At 42.2% G+C, this 12,048-nt stretch overlaps 1 protein-coding gene across 1 annotated transcript in view; it reads left to right on the forward strand.

Annotated features, from left to right (window-relative positions):
- Positions 1-1,917: 1,917 nt before the first annotated feature.
- Positions 1,918-12,048, forward strand: part of DSTN (destrin, actin depolymerizing factor) — a 37,841-nt gene continuing 27,710 nt past the window's right edge. Inside the window, exon 1 of the mRNA XM_081257136.1 lies at positions 1,918-2,200. Within this exon, the coding sequence (XP_081113262.1) occupies positions 2,198-2,200 (3 nt within the window). The 5' untranslated portion in view covers positions 1,918-2,197. The remainder of the gene's footprint in view (positions 2,201-12,048) is intronic.

The following is a 12,048-nucleotide window of genomic DNA, read 5'->3' on the forward strand; positions in this document are numbered from 1 at the left end:
ATATAAATTACAGCTATACTAACAGTAGGGAAAAACGTTAAGACCTCACTATGGAAGTGTGGTCTGAGGACCCGCAGCATCTGAATCTCCTGGGGCAACTGAGACCCACTTCCAAACCCTTGAATTTGCATTTTAACAAGATCCTCAGGTGGTGTGGATGCTTATCAAGGTTTGAGAAGTGATGAACTGTGGGACTATAGAAGGACCCACTCTTGATCCCTTGGGAAGTGGTCAAAAGTCTCCAGACTCTTGGGAACATTCCAGGATGAGAGACCAACAGGCCCGTGATGATGGCAGTTAGAGCAAGAAGGATTCTGGAATGAGAAGTTTAGTCTGGAAGGAAATTGGGAACTTTGGAAAGTGTGGGAGACAGGACAAAAAAGGCAGGCTGAGGCCAGAGGCAGAAGGGCCAGACTGAACTGCTGAGATTTCTGGAGGAAGCCGCAGGAAATTTTAAGCAGTAAAGTGACAGGATCAGATTCCTCTGTTTGGCCATAACTCTGGTTGCAGTGAGGAGGACAAAACGCATAAGAGAGGCTGGAGCAGGCCCGACTTACATCCTTACATGAGGACGATTCAGTTTTGAACAGAAAAGAAGTCTTTGAGGACTCAGAGATGGAGGGTGGCACTGAGTCCCGGCCGACAGGGAAACACAGGGCTCCAGCTGCAGCTGGATACAGGTGGGTTCTTTCTTCTAAAAGTGCTGATACCCACCAGCCACATCAGCATCACCTGGGAATTGTTAGAAATGCAAATTCTTGGGTCTCACCTGAGATACATTGTCAGAAACTCTGGGGATGGGGCACACAAATCTGACTTGGAATAAGTTCTCTTTCACATTGCAAACCACTGCTCTAGCCTGCCAAAAATCTTGTAGTAGGTGGTAAGGCTTAGAATTGCCACAACTTTCTTTCTTAAAAAGAAAACAAACACAAAACAGGAGAGTAACGAGAAATGAGTCTCTATGTCTAGGGGCCAGAAGAAAAGCCACATATAACCTAGATTTTATATAGTGCCCAGGAAAAGCAAAAGACATATTGACCATCTTGTCCAAAAGCCTCACATTTGGAGAATTAAAATAGTTCTGGTAGAGGCCTGTTAAGTTCTAGGTAGCCTAAATTAAGTAAAACTTAATCATCACGGTTGTAAATTCTTTGTTGCCTTTATTCACCCAGAAAAACACCCTCAGAAAAAGCGCTGGGATTCCTTCTGGCCCTCTGAAAATTGTGTTTCTGATGCAACCGCCCATTAAAAAAAACGCAATCCCAAATTAAAAACCCCCAAAACGGAGCAGCGGGGCTGGCGCCACCATCCTGAGGCATCTCTGCCGTTTCCCAGCCACACTGCTGCGGACTGCAGTGCTCCTTTCCCAGGCTGTTCCCAAAGACAAATAAAACACTCCTTGTTTTTTCCAGACCTGAAATTAGCGGTGACTCAGAGCGCTCTGAGTCGCCACAGTCGCCTCGGCAAAGAGGAAAAATGTGCAAACTTTTCCTCTCGCCCGAAGGCCCGACGTGCCGGGCTGGGCCAATCAGGCGAGGATGGTGGGAATCGCACCAAAGTAGGTAAAAAATGCGGGACGCGCGGCCCCCGCGACCGACCGCGCCCAGGCTCCCGCTGGTCCTTCCTTCGTCCCTCCCTCCCTCCCTCTCGTCCTCCCTCCTCCCTCCCTCCTCTCTCCCGTCTCCACAGCTGCGGGCCCCGCCCCTCTCACCCCTCCCCCTCCCAGGCCCCGCCCCTCGCGGCGGCGCACACCTGGCCAGGTGGCTACTTCCATGTAAGGGCAACGGCGGCGCAGTGGGCGGGGCGCCACGTGGCCCCGCCCAGGTGAAGGGGCCACCGCCCCTCGCCCGCAGGTGCCAGCTGAAGCTCCGCCCCCTCGTCCGGAGCTGTTGGGGGAGGACCTCGCCCCCACCCCACAGGCCAGAGCTGGTGAGGGGTACCCGGTGCCCCTTCTCCGGAAGGCGAGGAAGACCCCGCCTCCGCGGAGTCGGGGTTGGGGGACCGCCGGGGCGGGGCGTTGCCAGGCCGGCCGGTTGCGTAGCAACGGTGGGCAGCGCGTGACGTGCGCCGCCGCGTCTGGGCCCGAGGCGCCCGCCAGTCCCTGGGAGGCTAGCGGGGCTGCTGTGAGGAGGTCGCTCCGCAGACTTGGTGCTCGCCGGCTCCCTCTCCGCGCTCTGCGGCCGCCGCGGCGAAGATGGTGAGCTGGGGACCCGGGGCGCCACGGGGTCGGGGCGGCGGCGGCGTGGGAGGACCCGGGCTTCGGCCGCCGCGGACCCGCTGGGCCCCGCGCCGGGGCGGCTCCCGGGCCGCTGCATTCTCGCCGTCGCCGCCGGCGCGAGGCCTCCGCCTGGCTTCGGTAGCCCAGCCGGGGTTGACCCCCCGCCCCGGCGACGCCGCCCGGGGTCCGCTCGTGCTCCCGGGTGGGGGCCTCTTTGGCGCACGTTTCGCCGAGGCCGGGCGCAGCCGGTCGGCGACTCGGGCGGTTTCGGCCCCTGAGGTCTGTGCGTCTCGAGGAGGGAACGAGGCCTTTATTGAGCCACCTGGGGGGCGGGATGGCCACCGAGCGTGACCCCTGCGATTCCGAACCGGGCCTGCGGTCCTTTGCTGCCGCCCCTGGTGGTCCGCGTCCCGCAGCTCCTCGTCCTGCGCGTCCAGCCGGGCGGTGGCCTGTCCGGCCTCCATGTACGGTCACAGATTTTCTTTTACCTGCAAACAGGTTGGCTCTGCCAGCATAGCGTGCAGGGGGTGGGCATGATGCTGGGATGCTAATTAAAGCAAATGAAAAAGCTTTTTAAAGTCCATTAAGCTATCCGAGTCGCTAAAAAGTAAACAGATGTTCCTCATATTCTAGGTGTTGGACTTCTTAATTCACGTATTTTCCCCTCTAAACTGTCACTCTCGTTTGCTGTAGAGCCGTGCTCTTAAGTGGACGATCAAGTAGAACATTTTGTCATTTTCTGTAGTCTGCGCATACTGTTACCATTTTTGGTCAATGATTTGCAGGCAAAGGCTTACCAGACTTTGCTGGAAATATTACACTGTTATTGCATCTGTCTGCCTGGAAACAGTTGGTACCAGTTTATCTTCCTACACAATGTTTTCACTGAATGACAATTTGGGTTTTCTTAAGGTATTGCACCTTTCAGGGCTATGCAGACTGGCTCAGTGGTGGAAGAAAATTAGAGCTTAGACAGTAGTTTCTGGATGACTGAGGATATGTAGTACGAATTTGATGTTCAGTTTTTGGTTCTTCTTTGGTTTGATTTTGTAAGCTACAAAGAAGATCGGCATCTTACAACTTTCTAACTTCTTTAAGATTGTACTGCATTATATACTACTTTATGCTAAAAGACTTAATCTAAGGGCTTTGAGTTTTCATAAATTTAATCCCATCCACGCAGACGCAAGTGCTTTGAATCAGGCTGGAGCCGGCTTTAGTGCCTTCTGATTTGACTTAACTTTATTTTCTGTTTGAAAATACGACCAAACCTTTTTACTTTAGCTAAATGCTTAAACTTTAAAGCTTAACTTTCTTATTTCTATACATTCAAATAAAATGAAGAGTCTGTTTTAAATATTTATAGTTCGGAAGGAGGAGGAGAAATAAAAATTAATCAAGATGGGTGATTCCGAGTACGTTTCAAACTTAGGGAGGTCGGAAGAACTTATGAACTACTCTTGTTAGGATGCCTGCAAAGAAAGAGAGTTTAGAATACAGGTGACCATTTTTATTTTATTTTTTTAATTGACACAGTTGACTTACAATGTGTTCATTTCTGCTGTCCAGCAGAGTGCTTCAGTCATACATATATATACATTCTTTTTTAAATATTGTTTTCCAGTATGGTTTATCATAGGATGTTGAATATAGTTTTCTGTGCTATACAGTAGGATCTATATATAAAAGCTTACATCTGCTAACCCCAACTTCAGTCTATCCCTCCCCTACCCCCTCCCCCTTGGCAACCACAAGTCTGTTCTCTTTGTCTGTGAGCCTGTTTCGTTGATCAGTTCATTTGTGCAGATGACCATTTTTAGAGCTTACTCTTGTATTTAGCCTTATGAGCACATAGCTTCTCCCTTCATTCCAGCTATTAGAGAATATTATGAAGATGTACGTTTATTCCCTGATTTTAGCACTTTACCTCTGTATTTGAAACTGTTTAGATCTGTTGGTTGGATACTTGGTTCCAAGTTTCTAAGCTTTTTTTTTTTTTTTTCAGATTAAATTTTAACTGTTGATGGATTTGTTCTACATTAACAAAATCACTTCCTGGTACTCACCAAGTCTTCTCGAAGCACTTGGGAATAAAGCAATTTGAAACCAACTCAAAAGATCACCCTGAGCACTTTAAGATGAGATTTCATGTTTTTAGAGTCTCACTTTACAGTGCCAAAAAAAAAGGAAAAAAGCCTACCCTCCACAGGAACCACATCTACACAATCCAAACAAAACTTTGGTGTGTGTGTGTACTGGGTACGCCAGCTTCCTCATACAAAGATTATTTACCAGCCTACCATCAAATTCCTAGGGTTATCTGCTGAGTAGTTCTTCCTGTTGGGTATGGATTGAGACATCACAGGAGACTGGCCTAGCTCCTCTTGTTACCAGTGGCTCTCTGGGAAGTCAGAGTGTAGTCTTGTCCCTGAAACAGTAAAGGTCTGCATGATAATCTAACCCTTAACCTTACCCTAATCAGAACTCGGCTCTAACAAACTGAGCTGTTGGCTCAGACTGAATTACACGTGTATTCTTCCACTTGATGATTAGCAAAAACACTTTTACTTACAGCAATCTAGTGGAAGAGGTTGGGCATGTGTTCCTGTGCCCATTTAACATATTAGAAAACAGTCTGTAAAGGTTTAATTGACTTGTGGCCTTTTCTGACTCCACATCAGGTTTTAAAATAATTTAAAAATTAATTTTGAAACATTTTAAGCAGGAAGGTACACAGAATAATAAGTTCCTTTGTACAAAAAAAGGTTAACTTTTTGCCATATTTCAGGTTTTTATGTTACCATTACAGGTAAATACGCATCTTTTTCCTCATCCCGTTCCCTTCTCTCCCCAGAGGTAACCACTCCTGTGTCAAAGACGTAATGTACTGGCCAATTAAGGAGATGATTTTTGCAGGTTATTGCATTTGAGAGAACATTAATTAAAATGAGGAACATCTCAAAAACAAAAAAAAAGGGCTTCCCTGTTGGCGCAGTGGTTGAGAGTCCGCCTGCCGATGCAGGGGACACGGGTTCGTGTCCCGGTCCGGGAAGATCCCACATGCCACGGAGCTGCTGGGCCCGTGAGCCAAGGCCGCTGAGCCTGCGCGTCCGGAGCCTGTGCTCCGCAACGGGGGAGGCCACAACAGTGAGAGGCCCACGTACCGCAAAAAAAAAACAAAACAAAAAACAAAAAAAAAAGGACAGAGACCTGGGGCTGGTAAACTGAGGAGTCTTGAGGAAGCCTGGGGACAGGTCTTAATCTGGAAGTAAGCAAGGGCAGGATCCTTTTGTTGCCCTGAACACAAAATGATGGGAGTGAATTTCTTAATCTTCACTGCTTTTCAGGAGCTCAGGGCTCAGGTAAAGTTCAACATAGTCACCTGAAACGAACACATTTCGTTGATGTTTCCATACTTTCAGTTGTACATGTATGCATCTGTAATAATATATGTTGCCTTGATGTATTTTAAGATTTTATATAAATGTTATCATGCTTCGTGTATCCTTTTGCAACTTTCAAAAAAAGAACTTGGTGAGGTTTAGTTCTGGTTTGCCTCCCATCAGCTACTTTCACAAGCCTGTTTCTCTATTTTCTCTACTTGGCATTATGAGACTTTGAAAACCAATCTGATAGGTGTGAAATGGTTTCTCATTCTTTTAATTTGCATTTCTCTGATTAGTAGTAATTGAGTATCTTTTCATTCTTGTTGCAGCTTATGTTTTTACATGCATGCGCTTTCAGTGAACCTGACATTGTGTAAATATTCCTCACGTCTTCATGTAGACTCATTTGTGGAGCCATAAAGTAAATCTAACCTTAAAAGAAAATCAGCGAGAATGTGCTTGTCAAAGCCAGACCTGCATAATGAAGACTAATATACCTTGCCTCCGGCACCTGCTTTTCTTTGCCTGCCTCTCAAGCTGCTAAGTAACAGAAGTTCAGTACTCTTAATTCTAGCCACCTGCCCTTGTGAGGCCCTGGTCGTGGTAGAATGCACAGTGATCCAGAATAGAGTTCCATCTTTGCCACAGGCCGTGGAGGTTAACATCCTCTGTTCTGTACTTATCCTTTTCTTTCTTTTTCCTAGGCGGTACCTCTAGCCAAAATGGTAAAAACAAACACACATGGGATATACGGGAAAACTGTACTTTCTGCTCAATTTTGCTGTGAACCTACAATGTCTCTAAAAAATAAAGGCTATTAAAAAAAAAAAACAAATAACCATAATCGTTTTTCATAAACAGAATTGTTTTAAATCAAAATGGTGTTTATTGTATACAGGAAGATTCTAAACATTTGTGTTTTTATTTATGTTAATGTAACTTATATTTTCTTTCAGTAATAATTAAGATACTTTGAGCCGAACACCACATTTGAAATTTGAAAAAAAAATTGAAACTCTTTAAAAACTGTTGTTTTAACATGTACTTTTTTTTAATCTACAGAGTAATGCTCTAGTCCGATTAATTAGGCCTGGTCTCTGTTGTATTCTTTGCTCTTTGCATACCTAAACCACAGAAAATAATAAACCATAAACATGATGCTGGTTATTTAAGCATCTTGAGCTACCTTTCCACATAGCCTAATATTCCTGTCTATGTTTTCCATGAAAGACATACCCAGAGATTTGTATGTAACACTCAGAAATACTTTAATCAGTTTTTCTTCTGTCTCTGCCTGCTTGCCTTGGTGTTAGAAATGAGTTTTCACTTGGAGTTGTCCTGCTTCTGAAAGCTGTCTCCTGTTCATTTTGCTTGAAATTTTACATCGGGAGAAGCATAGAAAAATAAACATCAGATTGGTTCATCTCAGTAATGCTTTGACAAACTTGTTACTTAATTCATGGAATCTTGGAATTCATGTACAAAGAATCTTCTGTACAAGGGCCCCCAGAGAGCTGAGTACGTAGTCTTGAGTGATGCTTAACTCTTGTAAGATTGTCTTCTAGTAGCTGACATTGTAATGCTTATGTGCTGTTTACCCTATTTCATGATTTGTTTGCTGTGTTAAAGAATCAATTTTTGGTAGGTCTTTTAAAAGTAGCTCATTTCAGGAAAAATGCAGTCAGAATTCTTAAAATTCGTATTTTAATCTGTAGTGTGAAATGGTGGGGATTTTGGTTTTATTTTTTTTTATTTTTTATTTTTTGCTTTTCTTTCTTTTTTCTTTTTTATTTTTTGCTTTATAACAAATTTAATCAGTTATACATATACATATGTTCCCATATCCCCTCCCTTTTGCGTCTCCCTCCCACCCTCCCTATCCCACCCCTCCAGGCGGTCACAAAGCACCGAGCTGATCTCCCTGTGCTATGCGGCTGCTTCCCACTAGCTATCTACCTTACGTTTGGTAGTGTATATGGTTTTATTTTTTTGACATGACAAGGGACCGTCAAAGAACTCTTACTCTGTTGCCACAAGGCTTAGGACGAGCACTTGAAAGGTAGAAACGTCAGTGCGTACTGTAGCAGGAAACCTACATTTAAAACTGATTTATCTCTGTGTTTGTGCTTTTGGATCACATTAGAGGAAGACTGTTTACTACTTTCAACATTTTTGCGTTACTTTATAGGTTGTTCCTCCTCTTTGCCTTATCACAGAAAAGAAGGATGAATTTTCTACCCATATTCCTATCTTGGCTTGTTTTCAGAAGATTGCCAACTTGTAAATTTTGAAATTCTTTCACAAAGCACATTTTTGTTGGCGGTAGTTTTTTTTTTTTTTTTTTAAGTAATAGAGCTAAAACTAAAGCATGGGCAGATATAGGTAAAACTTCTCCAGCTTGCTCTGGAGCTATCTTTTTTTTTTTTTTTTTTTTTTTTTTTTTTTTTTGCGTTACATGGGCCTCTCACTGTTGTGGCCTCTCCCGTTGCGGAGCACAGGCTCCGGACGCACAGGCTCAGCAGCCATGGCGCACGGACCCAGCCACTCCGCGGCATGTGGGATCTTCCCAAACCGGGGCGCGAACCCGTGTCCCCTGCATCGGCAGGCGGACTCTCAACCACTGCGCCACCAGGGAAGCCCCTGGAGCTATCTTTTAAGTCAGTCATGGAAGCTCTGAAGCTCTGAGGAATTCTCAAATCATTGAGGCCTTGTTTTAAGAACGTTGTAAGTCATCTTTAGACCAATGTTGTCGAATAGAAATAAAATGTGAGTTACATATGTATTTTAAAATTTTCTAGTAGCCCCATTAAAAAGGTAAAAAGAAAAGATGAAATTTGTTTAACCCAATATATCTGAAATATTGTATCAACATTTAATCAATTAAAAAATGAGACATTTTACATTCTTTTCTCATACAAATTGTTTGAAATCCACTGTATATTTTATACTCAGCACAGCTCAATTCAGATGCTCAATTTTCATTGGAAATATTTGGTATATATTTAGACATAAAATTTATAGTTGAAAAAGCAGAGTCATATACTTAAGTTGCTCCAAGCATACTTAGTTTTCCAGTAATGGAATTGATAATCAATTTTAAAATTTAAGTTAATTAAAGTGAAATAAAATTAAAAATGCAGTTCCTCGGCAGCACTGGCCATGCTTAATGGACTCTCTAAACCACATGTGGTTAGTGGCCACCTTAATGGACCAGCCTCAGACTTTGTGGATTGGCCTGTTTAATTTGTAAGGGGAAGTTAGTGTGGGTACCAACACTTTTGTTAATTCTTGGCATGTCTGCATATGACAAACAGTGATGAGATAGCCTGTGAATCCCTTTTATGGAACTTATTAAGATGTTTTGTGGGACTAGACTGTTGAGCTCCATTGGCTAGGATTTGTATATTTCAACAGCACAATACGTCTCCTAGTAGGCCCACAACAGATGTTACCGAATGAACACGAATGAGTGAATGAGAGGGCATCCTTCATTATGATGGGGCCGGGTCCCATGGAGATGGATTACTTTAATTTTTATACTTTCTATTCCTACGTACCTTTTTTTTTTAATACAGTGGGAATTGAGTTTTAAGTACTGAACTAATTGAATAGTACCTCCCCTTTGTATATTGTGTTATAATTTAGTTCAAGTCTTAACAGTGAAAATCCTTTGAGATAGATAAGGCAAGTATTATTAGAGTAGCACCTTTCAACTAATTCTGACATGCAAAAACTGCTCAGTAATGCCAATTCCCTTTCTTTCTTAAAAATGAAACTGAATGGTATTTGATGCTCATTGAGGCATCCTGAACCATAGAAAAGCACTTGAAAGTGTAACAAATGAAAGAACAAGAAGTAATGCTATCTTAGATAACTTATAAGTATTTACTGTGTGTCAGGCATTGTGTTAACTTATCTCACTCAATCCTTATAGCAACCCAGTGAGGTAGGTATTGTTATCATTACTGTTAAACTATACTGAGAAGTGGTTAAGAGCTTGAGCCCAGAGTCTGGCTGCCTAGGTTTTTTGAATCTTGGCTCTGCCACTTAATGACTGTATAACCTTAGACACATTACTGACTGTTCTGTGCCTCAATTTCATCATTCCTCCAAGTGGGAATGATAATAGTACTTAACCATCACAACATTTTGTCGATGCATGTAAGTAAAGCAATGCCTGGCACATGGTAAAGTGCTTATCAGCACTGGCTAAAATAATAATATTAAACCACCTTAGATCCAAGTTTAACAGTCTCTTTTCTTTATATTCTGAGTATACCAGTGTATACTTCAGTAACTGTAGATAAAATGAAAACGGTGAAGGAGTGCATAAAAACATGTTTCTAATTGCTTATTATTTCTTTAAACTAATTTTATTTTACTTGGAGTCATTATATATGATCTTTTTTTATGATCAAGTTTTTAATTTGACTTTTCAGGTGATTTTGATCCTTTATGTAAAAATATCTTGTCTTCCACTCATAGTTATATTTTTCTTGAAGTAATTAATGGAGAATGAAACACAGTTGTTCATTGCCCTCAAGGTTTAGAATAGCAATCATCTATTCAATAAATATTTGAGAAGTTATTATATACCAGGAACTGACCCAGGTACTTGGCATACAGTACAGAAAAACAAAGTCCATTCCTTGTAGAAGTTATATTCTAATGGGGGTGGGCGGCTGGGAGGGACAACCAAAAAATTACAAGATCATGTCAGGTAATGGCAACTGGTGTGAAAAAAATAGGGTGATCAATAGGGAGTACTAGAAAAGTTGGCTACCTTGGGGTAGGTTCTTAGGGAAGTCCTCTCGGGGTGACATTTGAGCTTAAGACTTGCATGGCAAGAAGGAGCTAGCTAGCCATGTTAAGAGCATTTCAGGGAGAAGGAACTCTAAGTAGAAAGGCCTTGAGTAGAGAATGAGCTTGACATGCCGGGGACAAAAAAGGTTTGTGTAGTTGGAATTCAGTGAAAAGCAGGGAGAAAATTAGGAAATGGACTGTAGGCAGGAGCTAGAGCTGGATGAGCCAAGGTGATTGCACCAGGAAGCTGTCGGGTGTCTGGTGGTAGGGAGGTGTTAGGGTGTTAAGTTGTGGAGTGAGATAGGATTTAGATGTACAAATGGGGACAAAACTGATTGAGTGTTGCTATTATTCAATCAGTCAGTGGTAGCTTGGATTAGGATTGTTAGTACTGGGATAGTGAGAAGTGATTGGATATTGTATATTTGGGGGAAGAGCTGACAGGACTTACTGATCATTTGGGTGTGTGGCATAGGGGAAAGAAAGACATCAAGGATAATTCCGAAGATTTAGACCTGAGCCACTAGGTAGTTGGTGCTGTCATTGTGCTGGGGTCCTATATAAAAGAAGCTAAAATAGTCTGGCAAAAATTGAGGTTCTTGGAACTTTGAGGAACAACAAATTGATCCAGAAGTATTACAGATCTTTAAAATATCTTCACATCTGATTGTAATAATAATGTATGTTCATTATAGAACATTAAGGAAAATTGAGTTGTAATGACAGTCCTATCCAAAGTGCGTTTGGTGCACTTTCTTTCAGGCCATTTTAAACATATGCTCATTCTTTCAATAAATAAGTGTTAGGTACCTTCTGGGAATCAAGTACTGTTGTAGGTTCTAGAGATTCAACAGTATACAAGACAAAGTCCCTTTTCCTATGGAATATACATTCTCATCGGGGAGACAGGTAAGAAATCAGTAAATAAGATAATTGGAGATTGTAATAAGTACTATAATGGAAATAAGGGAGATAGTGAATATCTGGAGAATATCAATGTAGATTTTTCTCAAACAGTTGAGTTCATCTGTAACAGTTTTATGGCCTTTATTTCTCACATCTCAGTGTGACAAGGGTGTCAAACTAATTTAATGGGCAAACGAATAGCATCTTCAACAAATGATGCTGGGACAGCTGATGTCCGCATGAATGAATTTGGATCCCTGCTTCACACTATATACAAAATTTAACTCAAAATGGGTCATAGACCTAAATATAAGAGCTAAAGCTATAAAACTCCTAGAAGAAAACATAGGCATAAATCTTTGTGAACTTGGATTCGGCAGTGTTTTTTTGACAATTTTCTTGGTATTTTTAGGCAGTGACACCAAAAGCACAGGTGCCAAGAGAAAAATAGGTAAAGTGGACTTTATTAGAATTGAAAACTTTTTTGCATCAAAGAACAGCATTGAGAAAGTGGAAAAGACAACCCAGAGAATGGGAGAAAATATTTGCAAATCATATGTCTGACAAGGAACTTGCAGAATATATGAAGGACTCTTACAACTCAACAATAAAAAGACAACTGAATTATATGGGCAAAGGCTTTGAATAGATATTTTTCTAAAGAAAGATACACAGATGGTCAATAAGCTCATGAAAATATGCTCAAAATCATTAGCTACTAGGAAATGCAGA

The sequence above is a fragment of the Mesoplodon bidens genome (genome assembly GCF_964165515.1).
Source record: "Mesoplodon bidens genome assembly, chromosome: 15".
Lineage (NCBI taxonomy): Eukaryota > Metazoa > Chordata > Mammalia > Artiodactyla > Ziphiidae > Mesoplodon > Mesoplodon bidens.